Raw genomic sequence first — 21,679 nt, 5'->3', positions numbered from 1 at the left:
TTCTTCTGTTCATGATGCCTCAGCCTTCTACAACATAGCTGGTTCCAAAGTTTTCTGTCCATGATCTCACGCTTGATTTTGCAAGAAAAAAAGGAACATTTTATTCTCTACTTATGCTCTTCAGGGATGCAGTAGACTCTTTCCCAATTGACTATGTGAGACACGTTGGACACTGGAGTGGCTGCGCAAGATGCCTCCTATTGAATTTCAAGCTTTTATATGACTTTGACCAGTCCGATGCAACCTTTAAATCTTTTAAATAAATGATCTAGGAGCATTACTAATACAATTTTTTTTTAAGGTTTATAAAAAGATTTGACGTTATTACAATTACTTTGTTCATTACACACTCTAGATAGGCCACAGTGAGAGTAATACTGATTTAAAAAAATGTCTACATTCAATTGTTTTTTTTTTATTCTTTCATTCATTGTCATTTTACCTCAGTAAATAACTTTGGGACATGTAGAGTCCACTCACGAGACTGAAAGAGTATGTAGTGAGTAATCACTTGCATAATATATAATTAGCTGATATCAGTTGAAGCTATTTTGTATGCTTAATCAGATCATTAATGCTCCTTGTAATCAACGATTTCATTCTGCATCTTTCCTCTCTGTTTGCAAATACAGTAGTAGTATTATACTGTGACAACTACGATACACTATACAAAAAGTCTGAATTCACACAGTGTTTTCTAATATTTTGGATCTGCCATTTATTTACAGAGGGACAAAAAGTATGCTTAAATGTGCTATAGCTTAATGCAGTTTTGTAGCTACCTGGTTCTGACGTACACTTGTAAAAGCAATATCAAATAAAACTCCTCAAACCTTTGGAGCAAGGGGCCACTCACACTCTTTACAGGGACTTTTTTCCATGTGCCTCACTCATAATCTAAACACAATTAAACATAACTACCATACAAACCCATAAATGCCATTGGAAATAAATTGCTTTTATTGCCCATGCTGGGCCAAGGTCCCGGCTCACACTTTCGTGCGTCAACAGTTCTATCTAAGGACAGGGTCAAGATGAACTAGGATTGCATAAATGGGTAACAATGAACTAAGAACATAATGATAACAACCTAATATATGATTCCCTTCACACCATTCAATCTAAATATTGATAGTTGTTTAAAAGAAAAGAATGTCACCAATGTAAATGGCATTAAAAGGAATAACAATGTAAATATTGCTAGGTATAAATAATGCACACATGCTGAAATGTAAATTGAATGATAAGTCACAATGATATCAGAACTTGTCAATGGGCCAAAGATCACAAAATACCGATCACAGAACTGGCTTCGGGGAAAGTTGAAACATTTCAAAGTCTGATAAGAACAGCCTCTTCTGCAAATTGTAACTTAAACCGTACTGCTGAGAGTCTCAGAAAATTAGCTCTTAGGTGAACACAGGCTCCCGACTTTGAACATGATGGCGCTTACATAAATATTGCACGTATTCACTGTGGAGCCCAAGACAGTGAACAGCATGTTATTGCTTGCCATTACCATACTCTAACTCTATTTTCTTTTTCCCCGTCTTTCTCTGTCTCTCTCGCTCTCTCTGTTTCTCTCTCTCTCTCTCTTATCTAGGGTCCTCCCGGTCCCCCTGGTTTGCCTGGTCCTCAAGGTGCAAGAGGGTCTAGGGTGAGTATCATTTATAAATTCTGCATGTTTAACCTTATTGCTGCATGCCCAAGCCAGATAAAGAAGGAAGGTTACATTGTCATACCAGATTCACATCTGCGATGTACATGCGATCTGTCTGTTTACACTTGTTTTTATTACTACTCTCTTTTTGCCATTGGGTCACTTTTTCAATGTTACAGCCTCTACTCACATCCATTCTCACAGGTATCATTTGTGAAAATACCATACAGTGAAACCTAGATTCAAGAACATACCATAAACTCTGGACTGCAAAACATATCCGAATAAAAGCCCATCGGCTAAATGTAGCCGTGAAACTAATTCGTAGCTTTTTGGGCCGATTGTATATATCCGTTACAAGTCTTCAGGTTATAAGGGGGGTATTTGCAAAGAAAGAGCTCACACAGATGGATAAAAAATAAACTATTACCTTAAACACTATTAGACATTTTTTTTGACCCAAAGCAATGTGGAACACAGGTATACATAGTGTCACGCTACCTTTCTCTGACACACGAGGTCACACGAGGCACATTCGCTTATGAGTTTAAACCAGGGTTGCACTGCAGAGATGGCTGAATTTCTTGCTCTCAGTTGCTAAACACGCAATATGTATGCTTCTGTCTTATTGTCTCTTCTCTCTCTCTCTCTCTCTGTCCCTCTCTCTCTCTCTCTCTCTCTCTGTGTGTGTTCACTGTGATGTGTTAGGTAAATTCGGTGGTCAGATGTGATGAAACCGGGTAACTTAAAAATTCCAAAATAAAGCTCATCACATTCAAAAATGCAGGTTAAAAAACATGGGAAGAAAAAGTAGCAGCTTATACTGGAATTTATGGTAATTCGCTGTGTGCTCTAATGACTAACTTTACTGGATTGAAGTAGAATTAATCATTTGCAGGACCAGAAACAGCTACCAGAGAGCCAGCAAGGTGCTGACGATGTAACTTCAGGCACCTAAGCATGCCATATTGAGAGGCTAAGCTTGAAGTCTCTGATTTTCTACAGAATCTGACAGCTGATTTTTGAAAAGAAAAAAAGATTTAAAGGATCCCCTGACTGTTTGCAAACTGAAAGAATATGGTAATTTGCAGTGGCAGTCTATGACTTTCACACGTACACCTTCTGTGATGTCTCGAATAAATACACCTGATGCACACACGTACACATTACTGGGCTACACAGGCTATTTTCCTGAGCATTCAAACGTCAATAAACCCGCATCAGCAATAAAAACTTGTCATTATACGTGATGTTTTCAAAACTTAAAATAATGTCAACATTCTAATTTAAAATAAATATCCACAAAGTTTAATATAAGAACATCATTTTTAATGTTACTATTAATTGAATGGAAACAAAATAAAATAACGCAAACGATCAATCAGTGTTTTCAATACCTCCTGATTTTTCTTTCTCTCCCTCTTCATTGTGGAGCTCTCTCTTTCCCTTCGCACTGACATGTACAGTGTATCCACTCGGGTGTCCCCCAAAGTTTTTAAAAGCACAGTAGTGCACTGAGGAGCTCAGTTGACCTTCAAACTGAGATGTACAATACTGTATATCCACTCGGATGTCCCCGAAAGTTTTTAAAAGCACCCTAGCACGTGTGTTCAGCCGTGCTTTGATGTCTCATTGCTGCCTTGATTAAATAATTGAAGGCAGTGTAGCTCCAAACACCAAATCGATCCTTTGGAAACAAAAGGCATTCACAGCAGAATAATTTGACGGCACAGAAGCCGTAAGCCAGGGGTACAGCTGATTGTTCGTTGACCGGAAATGGCGGACAAACACCTTCCCTTCGTGGACAGGTTAGCTAATAGCTATGCTACGCCTTTAATGCAGATTAGTCACGCTAACACTATTGCGTAGCTTGGTTGCTGAGGATAGCACCGCCTTCCTGCAGTGGGCATTCTAGATGGTGATCTTATGACTCGATTGGCTATTGCAGCAATCTATTAAAAATATGGGCCCTAGCGCTTAGGGCGGCAGGCAGATTTCATACAGTCTCGCGACACAAGTTAGATGTTAGATGATTTCTAATTGGCTAAAAACTCCAATATAAGATTACAGCATTTGAAGGATCGTAACCAAATGGATAGAATATGAAATGAAAAGAACAGAATATGGAGAATAATTTTATATACAAACCATTTCAAATATATGTTTCGTAAAAAAAATCTGTTAAAACAAATTTAAAATTAAATGGACTTTTATTATCATTATTATAATTATTATAGTTTATTATATTTATGATAATGTCAGGTTATATTAGGCCAGCAGAGAAGGCCTTGACGGTCCACCACTGGAGCAATTTTCGCTTGAACATTGAACTGAGATTCCACTGCTCTGTATTGTTATCTGTCGGCCAGCACCACCTTTTAAGCCATATATTTTTCAGGCTTACGTCCTATTATGATAATTTAACTATGATCAGGATTACTTTGCAAAGACACATGATATTATGCCTGTTTTGCTTCTTTTCTCCTGCCCACTTACGCTGATGGACATGAGAGCAAGCTGGTCAAAAGTGCAACATGTCTACTCGTAAAATGTTGGGGAACACATGGAAAGCCTCTGAGTCATGAAGCAGAGACAGACTGAGGCTTGGAGTTATTATGTGGTCGGAAGCTTAGGGCAGCGTGCGGTTCTGTGGTTTTGTCCCAGCTGGCTCAGCATATTGTGACAGACTCTGTTCGGAAGCGTTATCAAAGCCTTTGTAGTGTGCCACAGCATATGGCAAAGGAATTCGTCATGGAAACAAACAAGTTGCTTTGAAGGTGCCATTAAGGCATAACAACAGCGTTCTTACATGCTGATAGTGATTGATTCTGTCATCAAGGCTTAAATGAAGTCTGTGGTCATTGTTTATATGGTTGTGGCTCCTATTTGAAACAAAATTGATTGCTCCGTCCTGAAATCATTTACCATACTTTACGGAAAACGGTAATAGTCGGGTCTAACATTATCAGTCTAAACCTTAGTATGATAAGCTCAAAATTCAATTTAAATGCATGTTATAAACCGTGCACAACAAGGTTTATACTATCGTTGCCCTAAAAGAACCTCAGTGGTAATTACAAATGTATGTTACTGTAATTGTTATGATTCCCTAAGAGGGCTGTTATGACTTGGAACCCATATACATGTATTTTTATTATGTTATATTACGACATACTGATTTTACAAAAAAAAAAAAAAAAAGATGAATAGTTGTGAAATCAGAAGTTAGGCAAAAAAAGTTATTTCTAAATTTACTTTAAAAACACAACTGTAAAAATGCTTGCAAATATCAGGTTATTGAAAGTGAAGACTAGAATTTAGGATTTGGACATCTGAGCAAGAATCACGATGTCAACAAATAAAATTTGTCTTAGCGGGCCATATACACATAAAATGGTGTGGCGGGCCAAATATGTTATTATGTTATATGTTATTAATTAAGATATCAAATTATAGTTATTTGTACTCACAATGTTGAACATAAAAAAAAAAATAAAATGTTTTCTCTTGGTGATGACAGGCGGTGCGGTAAATGTGTTAAACACCAAAAACAGTTTTTGACATTCTGGGCTGCACTATATTGTGGAAATACATAATGAAATACCCTCTTTTATAGGAAAACATTTACAAATACTGAAATTAACAAAATGAAAGAGAAAGAGCTTCCTTCCAGGCCCTTGGTTCTAGTGGAGAACAAGCCTGACAGGAGGGATACAGATGTGCAGGAATGTAGCGTATTTATAACATGTAGCTAGTGTGTCTTTCGATGTGTGTGTGTGTGATAGTGGGTTGGTGATTTTGTGTGTGTGTTTGAATTATTGCATACTTGAAGTTAAAGGAAAGAAATGCCTTAGGCATACCAAGAATATATGTGAAGGTAATACATTACCGGTAATTCGATTTGAATAAACATAATTTAGACAAAGAGTACTATAAAAATACAAATATTTAAATAAAATACTCCACACAACTTTATTTATAAATAACTTTAAATTGAAGTGCCATACATAATAATAATAATAATAATAATAATAATAATAATAATAATAACAATACATTAAAATACTTTTTACTTTAAAAACATCACATTATGAGCATGTGACAAGTTAGTGATGTGAAAACACTTTTCCAGAAAATGGTCTCTTTATCTTCTTTTACTTTAATGTATAGGACGTCCAGGTGCCATTGATTCACAATTTAACATATTCATAAAATTACTATTCAAAGAACATACAGTAACTGACGTGTCGACTGACCACTATGAGGGCGTCGTGGTGCTGGAATTGTTAACATCATCACCCTGGCTGCCGCTGATGGTTGAATATCAACAAACAATAGCATATTTGGCAAGTAACCTCACATTCCCCATAATTAGCAATTGAACGAACTGTTCAACTCTAGTATCGCATTAAAAGTTATTTACTTCAGCACTGGTTCCTCCATATCTCCCCCGGGATGCATTCTTCACCAAAGAGATTCCAGTAAAGCTGTGCAATACTTGAGATACTTGTGAGTAAATATTGGTGCCAGTAATGCAGATGCTGAGACCAGGTACATTTAGGTTAATTAAATATGGTATTTTAAATCATTTGTCCTATTAATAAGATGCTTTATTTTTCCAAGTCAAAGTTTCTTGTTGCATTTTTAACCATGCCATAATATTCTCAATGTTCTACAATAAGCATGCATACAAAATAAATAAATAAATAATTTAAAGAAAATGTGGGGACGGACATCAAGATTGGAATCAAAGCAGGACTACACTCAGGTACACATGAAACTGCAATTAAAAATGTGTAACAATCAAGCAAAGTGCCACAAAATATGGAGCAGGGAGGGTTGTCAATTATATGCTTGCACCAAGAAGGGATTATGTAAGGGATCCATGGGACTTTATTATTGAGTCTATCAATACTTGATTGATTGATCTACACAGCTCTAGCTACTGCCAGCTCCATTTTGGAAGCAAGGCTGATACTCTCTGAAAATACGTCTCGGACTGACAAAATTTAAAGCAGGGGAAATAATACAATGGAGACGGCAAACATAAAAGAGAATGTGAGTATACGTGTGCTGAAAAAAGCTGTTGGCTTTTAGAATCTGAAAGTGACCAAAGTACACTTAAAATATGTAAGTACAAACAATAATATGCTCAGAATGTAAGTCTATTCTTTTATTAGTGGTTCATTATTACTGCCCTTATTTCTCTATTACTGTTTTTGTTTTGTTTTATTGCCTACTTTATTATTTTCTCAATTATGGAATGTAGTCTACTCGCGGAAGTGAACAGAACAAGAATTACTTTGCATGTGACAGTAAACCTCTTGAAGAATCTAAAAGATTTATTCAGCCATCTATCCACTAGCTTCCGCTTTATCTAGGGTCATGTCGTTGGGGCAGCAGCTTGAGCAGGGAAGCCCAGACTTCTCTCTCCCTGGCCACTTGGTCCAGCTCCTCCGGGAGAATCCCTAGGTGTCTCCAGGCCAGCTGAGAGACATATTCTCTGACGCATGTCTTGGGTCAACTCCAATTTTGGACATGCCCAGAACACCTCCCCAGGGAGGCGTCCACGAGGCATCCTAACCGAATGCCCCAACCACCTCAATTGACTCCTCTGAATGCGGATTAATGAGGTTTATTTGAAGTAAATTGGTATCCATGTAACAGCACGTGCTGTAACCCCCTTCGCATACTTATAAAGAACAACGATAATTAAGTAGAAATGGTATATTATAATATAGGTGATATCATCCCATCAGGATCTCTCCAAAAACATGCCACAATCATGCCTTCATGTAGCAGCTGCTATTCATTACTGTATGTGAGTCTTTTACACTACTTGGCTGTGATCACTGACTCTGCATAACAGTGCGTTTACCTTGTTCTTGCTTGGACTGTTTCAGGGTCCCAATGGTCCACCTGGAAAGCCTGGACCAGCAGGACCACCTGGACCAAAGGTGAGCGTCCTTCTCTGATTGTTGTCAAATAGTGTCCTGACAGTGTGAGACATGTTTCCGCATAGTATTTGGAAGGGAGTCAGACAGATGGGCTTCCTCTGAGTCTGGAGAGACTAACCAGAAATGCTTCATGCCAGATTCAGTGTCAACAATGCAATCCACCCACATCCGATTTTTTTTTTTTTTTTTTTTTTTGCAAGAACATTTAAATGATGTTTACTTGAATTTAAATGTACTTTTCACATACACAATGAAATGATAAAGACTATGTTAATCATTACATACAAAAGAAAGGCGTACAGAGAAGTTTTGGAAAAGCAGTATCATTTGACAAATGACAAGACATTGAAACAGCCTGAGGATGTGCACTTGACTGCTTTGTAAAAATGTTTCTGTTGTGACATTGAGAGCATTGATCTCTGCTGAATGTACAAATTGCTTGACCTGATTGTTGAGTCTCAATCAGTTTTAATTTACGAGTTATGGGGTTACTTTGCATACATGTATACTATTGGTAATTAACTATTTTTCATGTCAGGATTAAACAACTGATCTTAGTAAAATTTAGCTTTCATGTTCTGCTCTTTTTCAATAATAATAAAAATATTACCCATTATTTAAGACCTCCAGGGAATGAAAAATGACAGGTACGGGACTTCTGTCAACACGTCGCAACAGTAACTCAACACAATAATTCAACACACCAATAAGCCTAACTACGAAACATTATTCACAAAGTTTCTAAATCCTGCATGTACACAAACAGAGGGTCCTGCACAGCACAGACATGCATACTGTACATATGTATCGGTAATTTTGAAGCAAAAATGGTTTGTTTTGTTCACAGTGTACATCATGATAAAGTTTAACAACTTATAGAAAGCCCATCCAATTATTGTGGCCTGACATTATCATTTGCCATATTTGTGAATGCATCCATTTGTTGTGCAGCCTTTGTGATGGGGTTGGGTGCTATGCTCGTCAAGTTTTCCACCCCTAATCTAGACACACATTAAGAAAAAGTGTCATGTGAGCAGGCAAGCTAGGGCCTGATTGCAGCTTAGTTTGTTTTTCCAAGAGCCAGAATAGAAGATGGTATTTGACTTCAAGAACTTTAAAGTAATTTTGAGACCATATTTTTGTTGAATTTTCTTTAATTTGGTATTCGTAGCATCCCAAAAACCTACAAAGATTCTTGAAATACAAGTTTTAGAGACATTTTTTGTGGCTGAATTTCCCTTACCTTTTTTATTCCTTGCTGTTACATTTAGCAGCAGTCTGCTGTTAGTCATCAGTAAGACTGAGCGTTTGATTCTTTATAGCAGGGGTTTCAAACTTAATATTATTGTGAGTCACATTGTAGTTATAGTTTCTGTTAGAAGTTATGTGACTGTGAAATCAAATACATTTTATGTGTGTTCATCACACTTGCAACTAGATGAAATAAGAGGACGGTAAAAAGTACTCAAAAGAGAGATCGGGAAAAAAAAATGCTTGTTTTCCGCCACTTCATTATTTTTAAAAGCTGATTACAACTTGCAAATTTGGTGTTTCAACCAGAAACCTGAAATCAAATCAGCATTTCGCAGGACACATACAATGAAATGACGGGCCTAGAGTTTGACATCTTGCCTTATAGGATTTATTTTCATTAGGGTCTTTTGTGAGCCTGAACCCTCTGTCTAACTGAGGTGGGGTACACCTTGTATTTCTCACCAGCCATTCGCAGGAAACAACATAATGAAGAAGCATTATTGACCTTTTATCAGCCATGAACTTTGCTAGCCATAGCTTTATTGAATTAACTTTAGAAACTCAGTCAAACTTGTATTAAATTAATTTACAATGAATACCTTGCTGTTGACTGAACGTGACGTCACGCGCTCAAGGTTCATGTAACAATCACGGTTCACTTGTTTTTTTTTTTTTGTTTTTTTTTTTGGGGGGGGGGTTGTCATACGATGTTGAGAAGCTAAGCTGTGATTGGTTGTTCCGTGAGTCCCGAGTGCATATGATGCCATTTTCAGCAAGTGGCAAAATACTAAATTGGGCCACAGACAGATGTGATCAAAAGGCATGATAAGAGGCCAGTCCAATAACATTTATGGGCACACCAGACATTCTTCATCAGCCAATTACACCAAACAAAGTAGCCATTTGGTAAGACTTCTCACCGTGATGGTAAATGTATGAAAATGACACAATCAAGCAAGCCAGCCAGGATGTGGTCAGGTTGCGGTGACTGTGGCTCATCCGACGTCAGCATCATTCCTCTCATTTTACTTGTAAAATGAATTGCTCCATCTGTCCCTCTTTTCATCCATTTAATGCTCCTTCTGTTCGGGGTTGTGAGACGGTACTAGAGCATAACCCTGATGAATTAGCAAACCCCTTTGAATTGTTTATCAATCAGCTACATAGCAATTAACTCATTCAATCACAAAAACACATTTTTATGTTTTTCAGAAGTTTAGACTCTTGGGGACTTCATATATTTTTCAATTTTTTTTAATTGAATACCGTACTTTCTGCACTATAAGGCGCATCGGATTATAAGGTATACCTTCAATGAATGGCCTATTTTTTGGGGGAAAAAAAAAAAATCGTATATAAGGCGCACCGAATCTTGAGGCGCATGGAATCAAAGCTACAGTAGTGGCTGGGGCTGCATTTGCATTCTGTTATGTATCCACTTGATGGCGCTGCGCTCAAGGGAATGTCAACTCAATGATCAGATAAGTCACTCAAACTTTATTCATAAAATATAAGCATTCTCACAGCTCTGTTCACACCAAAAATGAATGAACAGCAGTTTTATTTTTTTCCAGAAGTAACGTCAGTCAGTTGGTGTTTTCACGACACGATAGTTCTAAGGCTTTTAGGTGCGCATGGAATCAAAACTAAAGTGGTGGCTGGGGCTGCATTTGTATTCTGTTATGTATCCACTAGATGGAGCTGCGCTCAAAGGAATGTCAACTCAATGATCAGAGAAGTCAGCACATGATATGATCAATAAACCAGGCGCACTGGATTATAAGGCGCACCATCAACTTAAAAAAATGTGACTTTTAGGTGCGCCTTATAATGCGAACAAATATAGTACTTAGGTTGCTTTGTGCTTTAGAACAAAAAGTACTCAAGTACTTTAGGATTAAGGTACTTTAATACTAAAGTAATTCATTACTAAAAGTATTGGTTGATTATTGAATATTTGATTACTTTAGTACTTAATCATCTGAAGTAATTGATGATTTAATTCATTTAGTACCAGCCTTTACTTGACCTTTCTTTGGCCAACCACTTGAAAAAAAAAGTACCTAGGATTGAATATCTAGAGTAAAAAAGATGTCTTTGGAATTGAATGAGTTAAGAATGGAGCACTAAGTGGCAAATAATCCCACACCAGCTGCAATGGCCTACTTAAAGTTTTTAGACAGTATTTTTCACACAAGGCTGTAAAACGACCTGCCTTAACAGACAAATGCAATAATTGTTCATCTAATGCCCCAGTGTTTTTTTTTTTTTTGTGAATCATTCTCCGAGCCAAGCCTCCCTATCTGTGGGCGGAATGAGGGATTGTGACTCTCTATCCCAATGCAGGAAAATATATCCAGCTGACATGAGTAAGAGGTTCCTGAAATTTAACACTGCTCAGATGTTTTAAACACAGATTGAAATGTTTTGATATTGTGCTTGTAGCACTTAAAACATTTTATTCATGAACATGTTCAAAGACTTCAAATCTTATTGACCTCTGTACGCTGTGCTGGAATTCTACCACCCACATTTTTATATGCCTTAATTGCTGTCAGTCAAAAACGAGAATATCATGCTTGAAGGTATTCAGCCAAATGTAATGTGGGGTGTCAAACATGGTTTAGACAAATCTGAGCAAGATGGGAGTCTTCGACATTCAAGTCAGAAACAACTATGTAATGGAATGGTGTTCATCCCAGTTGATCATATTTTTGTAACATTAGCAGCATTAGTTGGCGGAAGTTTCATATGCACGGTATAATAATATTTATAATAATATCTAAAGCACAGGTGAATGACAAAGCATGCTGACACAATTTTGGAAAAATGGATACACAGATTGAAAAAAAACAATAGCAGAATTTTACTAGCAGCTATCAGAATAGCTCTGATAAATATAAAACAGGTTTTGGTTGCCAACCATGTCCTTACCCTGTGATCTTGTCAACCTAGGGTGCAAAAGGTGACCCAGGGCTATCTCCAGGTCAGGCTTCACCTGGAGAAAAGGTATGGAATTTGTCAGCGGTGTCTGTCTAGACTCTTCGATGTCTGTGGGAGGCCCTCTTGCATTTTCCTTTATACACTCCCATTTGTCATAGATCATAACGTGTCTTTTTTTTCTTCCAAATGCAATAAATACTTTCCAGTGCAACACAGCTACACGCCGTCATGTAATTAAGAATCCACAGCAACTTTCCAGTGCGTACAATAGATTGATATCTTTGTAGCCACAATTTAATTCTAAACTACCACATCCAAACTTTTCAGTTTTTTTTACTGGCCAAAAATTACGTCTGTCTTATTTCATCGGAAAGCCATGTTAAATTACATTCCCATGTTGAAGCAGAGTTTTCTTACATATTCATCAGTGCACCTTTGCTCGACTCTCCAAATTCATTCCCATATACATTACTTGAATATATAGTATTGTGTTTATTTTTTCTAAGTGGCACTTTCTCTCTATTTTTCTCTTTGATCTGTTCCAAAAGGGGGACAAAGGTCCACCTGGTCTGCCGGGTTCTGATGGATTTCCAGGTTTGCAGGTAAGATTCAGTCAGTTTTGAAATGCAGTAAATTAGTTCGTGCTAAATTCTGCAATGCCTCAAATGTCAGGCACACTTTCTTTTAAAAAAATGAAGGCCAAAAGTATGGGTGTGTCCAATGAATGTTAACACAGAAAAGGAAAAACCACTGTGCATTCAACGTTACACTGGCGTGGCATTCACTGACCGCTCACAATGTGGGAGATCTGATACACTCTTATCTTAACCCCCTACAAATATATAAATTACAAATATGAACACAAGAAAATATGAAGAATTTACAAAAAATGAGATTTATGCTGTTTTTGTTATAGTTTTTACATTGTCGCCAGACTCTTGGTGCGTCTTGATAACACGATAACAGAGAAAATTCCAGAACTTAAGCCCCAAATTAAGAGTGCGTCCCATACACATGTGCAACCTATATTTGGTGAATTGTGTTAAATGCTGTAATGCACAGCATCTACTCCCTAATGAAGTTAAGTAAATGAACAATTTCCTTATTTAAGGTATTGTTTTTTAGTTTGCATGAGCTGTTTTATCGGTTACAGTAATATTGCTCGTACTTTCTGTAGCCTTTGAGTTAAATACCAGGCTCTCTGTAAAACCTGATATGCTTGGAGATCATGGTCAAAGGTCATGTGAAAGAGGAAAGACACACACTCTGCTTAGGGTCAAGGGATCAATTACAAGCACAATATACCATAGAGTCCTAAGCCTACATGACAGTCAATGCGGTTGTAAGTGAAGACCAAGTTCAAAGTCTGGCACTGCTGTCTGCGCTTTTGGGGTGCTCATTGGAGAGAATTACTTTGCTTATTAAAAAAATGAAAAAATAAATAACAATAATGATGATGATAATTCATTCACTGCTTTTGACAGCTCATGATTTCAAAGATCCATTTTTATCAGGTATTGACAGCCATACAAGTCAAAGACATTAAGTTTATTATTGTCATCTTAGAGATGCTAATTAACTTATTGTCATATGTGATTCAATTGATATGGCCCACTGTTATTTGAGATTTGCCATACAAAATGTATTCATCATGGCTGTTGGTGAGCCGGATCTAAATTTAATTGAACTTTTTACATTTTTTTTTTAATGTATTTAAAAGGTTTTTCAATCCTACCGATCTGCTATTTGCTGCAGCTGTCTATATGTGTCTCTCCCTTTTTCTTCATCAACCATGACGAAGCGCAAACAGCTGGACAAGACTTTGAAATAACAGATTAGCAAAAAACGTGTAAGCTATGTCTTATGCTTGGGTGCTCCTTATGTTAAAAGGAAAGCGTTGTCAACCACTGTGACTTCAAAATTGAACACACACACGCACACACCTACTTTGCGTGATGTTGGAATGAATGGACTTATAGCCAAGTGATTTTTCAGTAGCGCTATTGTGTTAAGTACTGTGCTTAAATTTGAACAAAACTATTTCATGCTTACTGGTAATCTTGCATGACGCATTGTCAGGGTCAATATCTGTCTGATGCCGTGGGTCAGGGGAAACTTGCAGGATGTAATAATGGTTTGACTTGGCAGCTTGCCCTTGGCACTGCAGTAGATCTACATTAAGTAAAAGAGGAGGTTTAGGAGGAAGGAGGAGGAAGATGGAGGAAGAAGAAGGTGGGAGTCTTGTTAGTGACTCACAAGATCTTAAAAGAGTTTGCATGTGGGTGAGTTGGGGGGAGGGTAGTGACAGAAAGGGCCATTTTTATATTTTCCATCCACCTCAGCGTTCAGAAATCGTGCTGTGATCGATTTGTGCCCAGGTATTGGCTGGTGACCCCGCTTTTTGCCTTAAATCAGCTGAGATAGACTCCAGTACATCTGCAATCCCCATGAAGATAAAATATACTGAAGATAGATAGATGAATGCATGGGGTGAGTGCAGGGTTGTGGTGGGAGAGCTGGGGGCGTGGCACTGTTGTGGTTGCAAGGCGCTCTTAAAGGGATACAGAGGTTTAAACATGGACCATTGGATTATGCACTCAATAACAATAACAACAACAACAACAACAATAATAATAATAATAATAATAATAATAATAATAATAATAATAATAATAATAATAATAACAATAACATTCAAATGCATTCGTAAGCCCTGCATGAGTAAAAAAAAACAAAAAAACGGGTTCTTCATTTGATATAACATGTACAGTTACAGGGTTTTCAAGCTTGCATTGGTAGATCACATGACATCGCACACTAAGCAAACAAAAGAGCTAAAAAGCAAAATAGATATGCACTTATGACACAAGTTAAGTAGTTTCACTCAAAGAACGTCTATTGATAGGGAAGTTTAACAGTATTTTTTCTTTTTATACCTATTCATTTATGATGTGAGACCCGATATGCATGTTGCAGTGGACGATTATCAGGAGATGTCATTGCTCTTGCGGTTATTACCTTTGACGTGGTAACGTTGCTCTCCCTATGTTCTCAATGATTAAGGCAATAAAACTCAGTTACAGTAGTTGGTTATTCTATATGATTGCGAATTATTGCTATTATTACTATTGCTTATGGATGTTCACCGGTACAAGTATAAACCAAGCTAGACTTTTACTGCAGGCTTGTTTTCGCTGGAGTGAATTTCAGTGCAATGCAAATGCAGAAAGAAACATTTCATTTTATGCAACAGGGGGATTTTTCAATGAAATAATTTTTTTCACACTGGGGTTGTATTCTTGCACAGGCAGGTTTCAGTGTAGAGGAGTTTTACTGTAATCAACACATGTAATGCACAGAAGAACGACTTCACTTGATTCACAAAGACGATTTAGTATGAAGACTTTGGGTGTGAAAATACTCTCAAAATGCATTTGCTTTATTCCATTCTGAAGGGTCCAAAAGGTTATCCAGGACCACCTGGGCTGTCAGGAGAGCAAGTAAGTAATTAATTTATTCGGGTATACAAAGCTAAAGTTACAGTCAAAATGTAGTATAGTTTGGAGCTACCATAGTTCAACAGTTTATGAGTCAGACAAAACGTTAATGTTAAATTACTTGAGTGTTTCAATCATCTCTAATAATTTAGTCTTTCATACTTAGTGCCACCCATGTTCATTTTTGGTGAGTAAAAAATAAGTCGTTAAAAAAAAAAAAAAAAAAAAAAACGTCTTTAGCAGCAGAAGCTGATTATAAGCGTCGTGAAAAGGAAAATGTAGCTAATGTGATTGCCAAAATGGAGCCTGTCTAGAAAGAATGCTTGCTTTATCTCAGCATTGGCAACACTGGTTTAACTTTACGTTTCTCTTTCAATTAATCCAACGATCTAATCTACCATTTCACTGTTCATTCACACCATCCTTTACTATGTTTGTCTCCTGCAGGGCGTACCAGGACTTCCTGGGGAACCTGGGTCTGCAGGTTACCCTGGCAGGCAGGTGCAGTGAAAAATACCCCCCCCCCCCCCAAAAAAAAAAAAAAGAAAAAAAAAAGAAAATATATATATATATATATATATATATATATATATATATATATATATATATATATATATATATATATATATATGTATATATATATGTACACACACACACACATATATTTTTACACATATGCATTTAGATTCCTAGGTAAAAACATCAAAATTGTACATACATATTAAAAATTGGTACCAAAATAGTAAAGTAAGTGCTACGTATATATAATATACATGTAGACAATCAGAAAACATCATAAATAAAAAATAGGCTTATTTACCCTTGAGTGGCGCTTGTTATTCCCATATTCCCTAGTAGGGGTAGCCTAGGCTAGGCTAGCTTCGTATTTCATGATCATCTCCAAGTGTATCTCCAAGTAGTGACGAGTTGCATGAAGCCATTGGCGGAAACTGAAAATAAGTGCAATTACCTAAAAACGCCCGCAGATGGAGACATAACAACACAAACACAGCAACCCCCTAGGGTCATCATAGTTGTTTTTGTCGCAAAGCAGGGAAAATACTGTAAAGAGGGGATGAAAAAACTCAGTATTCCACATCACAACATGAAAAAGACGTTAGACAGGGACGCTGTAACCTGGGGCTCCACTGTACTTAAAATACGTAAAAAAGTCACAAACAGTACAAAATATGCATTATACTGTGAACAGTGGTTTATGAGTTTGCAAGTAAACCAGATGTTTGTTTTTTTTAATAATTTTGAGATGACTTTTTTTCCTCATTTTTCTCATGCAGATCAAACTGCAAATTGTTTACTTTTCACTCAACTTGTTTTTGCTTGTTTCCTTACAATATTCTCATCATGCGTCTTTTCGTTGTTACAGGGTGCTGCCGGCCCGGAAGGCAACCCGGGGCCTAAGGGAGTTCGTGTAAGTATTAGTAGCTCCTCATATTATGTCTTCAGAAACACTTAATACCTCATTTCCTGAAAGGATTAGCACAGTGTCAGACATTCAATCTTGTTCCAAAGAAAAAAATGGAAGCTGCAGTCTGCTTGTGGTTCTTCAGGCTGGAAGGCAATTTTCTTGATTCCCTCAAATATCATTTTAAAAATGCCTCCATAAGGCGGGAACACTAATTGGGGAAATGAAAAGAGTGTTAGTGTAAGCTACCAATGGCTCTTGGTACTGCCATACTTACTGTAAGCTACAAGACATGAAAAAAGGTGCCTGATGAAACATGCAACATCTAAAAGGAATAGAACGCACATTTGCAAAAGAAGTGATGTACAGATATTTAATGAAAAGAACTGGAGCGAAATCAGTTGGTCCCCAGTGAAATTGTTTACCTTTTAAAGAAAATGGACATCTCTAGTGACAATATCTCGAGTAACAATTACAGTTGTGTATGTGCATTTACTTAAGACAATGCATTGATCAATCATTGGCAGCGATTGATTTTCCCCTGCATTTATTCTGTGTACAGGTAACAGCATACATGGGTATCATGACTTTTTATTTTGTCTGTAGTGTAGATGTGCAAATTTTGTATGAAGACTATATGAAATCAATTTTAGTCGTGTTTCTTATAGATTAAGCACATCATTATTTAGCCATGCTTGTGAGCAAAGGTTAAATCCAAAGACTATATATGAATGCATAATAATGTGATAGATTGATTGATGGAGATATATTGATGGATATTGATAGATTAAATTGATATTTTTCAACTGATATTTTTCAATTCATTGTATAATAGTACAGATCCTGAACATGTATTTAATTTTTTCATTATCTGAAAGTTTTTTTTGCCTTCTGACAATTTCCAGGGTTTCATTGGGCTTCCTGGTGTAGCTGGGCCACCAGGACCGGAGGGAGAGAGAGTGAGTAAATAGTTTCTAAATAAGTGCATTTGACAAGTGTTTTTAAAGACAGACAAAAGTGAAGCTGAGCTTGTCAAATTTACCTTAACTTCTTAATAACGCTTAGAATACTTTGTTTCATGCCACTGCTCTCTAAATCACCCTTCAAAAGCAGTTTCTGGGGAGAGGTGTACACATGATTCTTTAAGCTCAAAAAAATATTCTTGAGAAACTGCAGTTAATTAAAGTTTGGGAGAGAATTAGAACAAAATAAAAAATGTCTTCTACTTTGATGATCAATTTTAAAAGTCATTGAATTATTGCATTTCTTCTTCTTACTTTCTAGGGCATACCTGGTCCTCCGGGAAAACCTGGTCCCAAAGGAAGACAAGTAATGCACATAGTGTTTTCTTCTCAAAATGGAGGTTGTCCACTCTATTAGGCTGCTTTCTCTGCGTAATGACAATTAACGATGCAAAGTCTCTGTCACCGCATGTTTGTTTTGCATTCACACAGTAATACAGCCAACCATACTAAAATGTGCTACATGATGTAGCTCTTTTTTTATTGGTCACAAGAATGTAAACAAAGAATGTTTTCTGTTCAGAGTAGCGAGTGAGGAGTGAACAAAGGCAGCACAAATAAACGCAAAATAGAGCAAAGTGGTGCTTGAAAATGACCGATAAATAACTAGATAATGTAAAATAGCAAATAAATACAATTAAAATAATGAATTCACAGGCTTCGCATATCAGCACTTTCGACTTCATTAGATTATCCATGTACTTGGGTGGTAAAATGAAGACTCGTCGCTATCAGACATCTGGTGGATGACAACAGGAAACAGAAAACCTTTACCAGCACAGCTACAAATTTTCTCGGGTATTTTTTTATAGGTGGACACACGGAGAAAAGAGTATTTGCGTTGTAGGAGTGAACATAGCCAACTTTTCCTTTGGCCAATGAAGGAAGCACCACTCATTTAGCACCTCAATTTAGCACCTAAGAGGCACACATAACATGCAGAATTAGATCCACTGGGGTCCATTTAGAAGGTTTGGAGTGTGTGAAGTAAATTCATAAGGATCTGCAAGCAGACTTTCAGTTGTGGATTATTTTTAAATTGGCCAGAATGGGCTAAATTCACTGCTGTAAACTTACTTAGAATGCCTAGTTTGTTGGTTTACGAGAAAAAATTTCAAAGTAAATTCGACACGCGGCAAAGCAGCCAGCAATGCCAGCGATGGTGGTAGTCGATCAGAAAACAAACAGCAGAGACACGGGGTTGCGCTGCAGGGACGACTGTTTATACTCGTATACTTTGTTCCTTAAACTCAATTCAAAATGCGTATATTTTCCTGCACGCAACCGAACACAGCTGCATGCACACGTCCGCATTACCCCAAAAGGCTCATGAATATTCAGCATGAAGATTTACTTGGACAGTTTCATTGGTCCACTGTGCTGGTTTCATTGATCAGATGTGACGAGACGAACACTGGTACTAGTGAGGCATCCATTTAATTGATTTCTATTATGATTCAGAGGTTTTCATGCATGCTTTTGCCAGATTTATAAAGAAAATACAATATCTACCACATGTACCAGTGTAGCGCTGAGTCTCAATCAAATTCAAATTCACATTGCACCACCTGCACCACAATTTAGATGACTTTCTGTCACCCAAATGCCAGGTATGCCATGCACAGGTGAAATAGAATGATTGGGGTCTTTGGAGCTCACATTAATAGCTCAATAGCTTTAATAGGTGAATATAAATATCACTATGAGTTTGTTTTATCGATACAAGCCATGTTGTTCAGTGACATTTTCAGTATGGCTTGAGTTATCGTGAAAGATTGTAGCCATTTTGCATTGAGATTTGACAGACTCAAAGAAAGAGCCCCGAATCAGTCCTTAAAACTGGAACGTCGATGGATTGTGAAGTCATTGGTCTAAACGGTATTGGTGCTGGATGTAATTATGTCACGTCAATGACATTCCATTTTGGTGGGAACATATAAATATTTATGTGTACTGATTGCTGCTGATGCTCACTCATGACTATCCTGCTAGAACGCACAATTAGAGAAGAATATTATAGAGAAGGATGTTAAATATCTCCCAAGGTGCCTTTAAACATTTCAAAAGATAAAATAAAATCTGCACTGGGCCAGTATGCGCTTTATTTAATGTTGGATGCCTCTCTCTCATATGTAGAAAATTTAACAAATGGACAGGATGTTGAGTATTTTTTTTTTTTTGTGCAGATTTTTTTGTCTGACTTTTTCCAGATCAGAGTTTGTGATCCAAGGCAGCCCACAAAATCAAAATGCATTGGCTAGTCTGGCTTCAATCAAACTAGCGGTGCTTTATTTAATTATTATTAAAATAATGCGTGCAAAATAAGTAAGGACAAGTAGGACTGGCTTACTGTTCTCAGTTTGGGATTCTAGCTTAGTTCCAAAGCTTTTGTGTGGAGTTTGCATGTTTTTTTTTTTTTTTCAAGCTATTCTTGTTTCCTTTTTGGCATGCTTCTTAGGTTAATTAACGATTCCAAATTGCCCAAAAATGTGATTGTGAGTATGAATGGATGTTTGTCGATACAGTATATGGCTGCTGCCCCCCACACCTTGCCCAAAGTCAGCTGGGAATGGCTGAGGCTCAACGCTGACCCCAGTGAGAAAAGATGAAAAAAATGGATGCAAGGAAAATGTTTTTTTTTCTTTTAACTTTGAATTTAAGTGTGTTATACTTATTTTACGCCATTGCCTATAGACTCATATTTTTATGAATCCAGTTTGATGATCAAAACAGAGGTACACCATGCCAAAGGTTATACCGACGGTATTGAGGCAACATTGTGTGGGTTATTTACACTCATGCATAATTCATACAATTTTGAATGTGTTTCGTCATAGGGTGTTGTGGGTGATGTTGGTGAACGTGGGCCAACTGGTCCTGACGGCATTGAGGTAAGAATCCCAGTACCTCTTGGCATGCTTTCTTTTGGCCACCCTCTTGTTTTCAGACACAACGGTAATCAAGTACATGGACATTGAACTGATAATGTCTGTAACAGGCTCATAATCTGTTCCATTGAATCCCAAAGATGTTTGATAAATTTGAGGAACTGTATGAGCTCTGTGTGGGCCACACAAGTTCTTTTGGAGCAGACTATAAATAACGCTTTAAGATCTTATACTGAGCACTATCGTGAAGTGAATTGGACATCAGATAAAAGTAAAAGATGGAAGTAGTCCAAGGGCAAAAGCTTAGCAGATAACCACTCAAATTAGATCAATAGAATATCAAGAAGTGGAGAAGAAAAGATTTAGTAGCCACATTAATTATTTAAAGCTAATGTACTATCCACTATATAATATTATTAGATGTTCAATACAATTCAATTAGTTAGATGTCCTAAACATTTTTTGAATCCCAGGAAGGTAGAATTTGCAATACTTTAAGTACACTGTCCTGTTTATTTAGGATGTTGCTGTGATGTTTCACAGGGGCCTGTTGGTGGGACTGGTATTGCCGGCTTTCCGGGCCTAAGAGTAAGAATGCGTTTTGCAATTTTGTGATATTTGAATGCAGTATTACATCACATTACATTGTATATTCTGTATTCACTTGTTCTCTTGGCAGATATATATGTATTGAATTGATGCTTGTCACAAATTTGTAGAATTACCTGTCATATTACATTCTTGCTCCATAATTGAAAAATGTTCAACGTTGCTTTTTCTTGGTTGGAATTGCCAATACATTCAAGCAGCATATTTTGCACCATTACAAACGCAGTTTGAGCGATTGTCAAGATTACACTCACGATACGCGCGTTGCCATCAGGGCTTGGCTCGTAAATAATTTAAAGGTACTCGAGGAGATATAATTTTGGTATGTATCCAAAATAAATCGTCAAGAAGAGAGAAAGAGAGAGTTTGTGGAGACCCACATAAGAGCGTAAGATATCAAATGACTTTTCCTGGAGAGGTGGACAT

The 21,679-nt window shown here is 37.1% G+C and overlaps 1 protein-coding gene across 1 annotated transcript in view; it reads left to right on the top strand.

Annotated features, from left to right (window-relative positions):
• col24a1 (collagen type XXIV alpha 1) overlaps nucleotides 1-21,679 on the top strand; it is an 85,617-nt gene that overhangs the window by 17,501 nt on the left and 46,437 nt on the right. The window contains exons 4-14 of the mRNA XM_088426162.1: nucleotides 1,604-1,657; nucleotides 7,564-7,617; nucleotides 11,827-11,880; nucleotides 12,363-12,416; nucleotides 15,270-15,314; nucleotides 15,759-15,812; nucleotides 16,696-16,740; nucleotides 17,640-17,693; nucleotides 18,019-18,063; nucleotides 20,594-20,647; nucleotides 21,188-21,232. Of these exons, the coding sequence (XP_088282288.1) occupies nucleotides 1,604-1,657; nucleotides 7,564-7,617; nucleotides 11,827-11,880; nucleotides 12,363-12,416; nucleotides 15,270-15,314; nucleotides 15,759-15,812; nucleotides 16,696-16,740; nucleotides 17,640-17,693; nucleotides 18,019-18,063; nucleotides 20,594-20,647; nucleotides 21,188-21,232 (558 nt within the window). The remainder of the gene's footprint in view (nucleotides 1-1,603; nucleotides 1,658-7,563; nucleotides 7,618-11,826; nucleotides 11,881-12,362; nucleotides 12,417-15,269; nucleotides 15,315-15,758; nucleotides 15,813-16,695; nucleotides 16,741-17,639; nucleotides 17,694-18,018; nucleotides 18,064-20,593; nucleotides 20,648-21,187; nucleotides 21,233-21,679) is intronic.

This window comes from Hippichthys cyanospilos, chromosome 10, assembly GCF_059441005.1.
Source record: "Hippichthys cyanospilos isolate Australia breed blue-spotted pipefish chromosome 10, RoL_Hcya_1.0, whole genome shotgun sequence".
NCBI classification, from domain to species: domain Eukaryota; kingdom Metazoa; phylum Chordata; class Actinopteri; order Syngnathiformes; family Syngnathidae; genus Hippichthys; species Hippichthys cyanospilos.
Note: the sequence above shows the minus strand (reverse complement) of the source record. Positions and strands in the feature narration are given on the sequence as shown.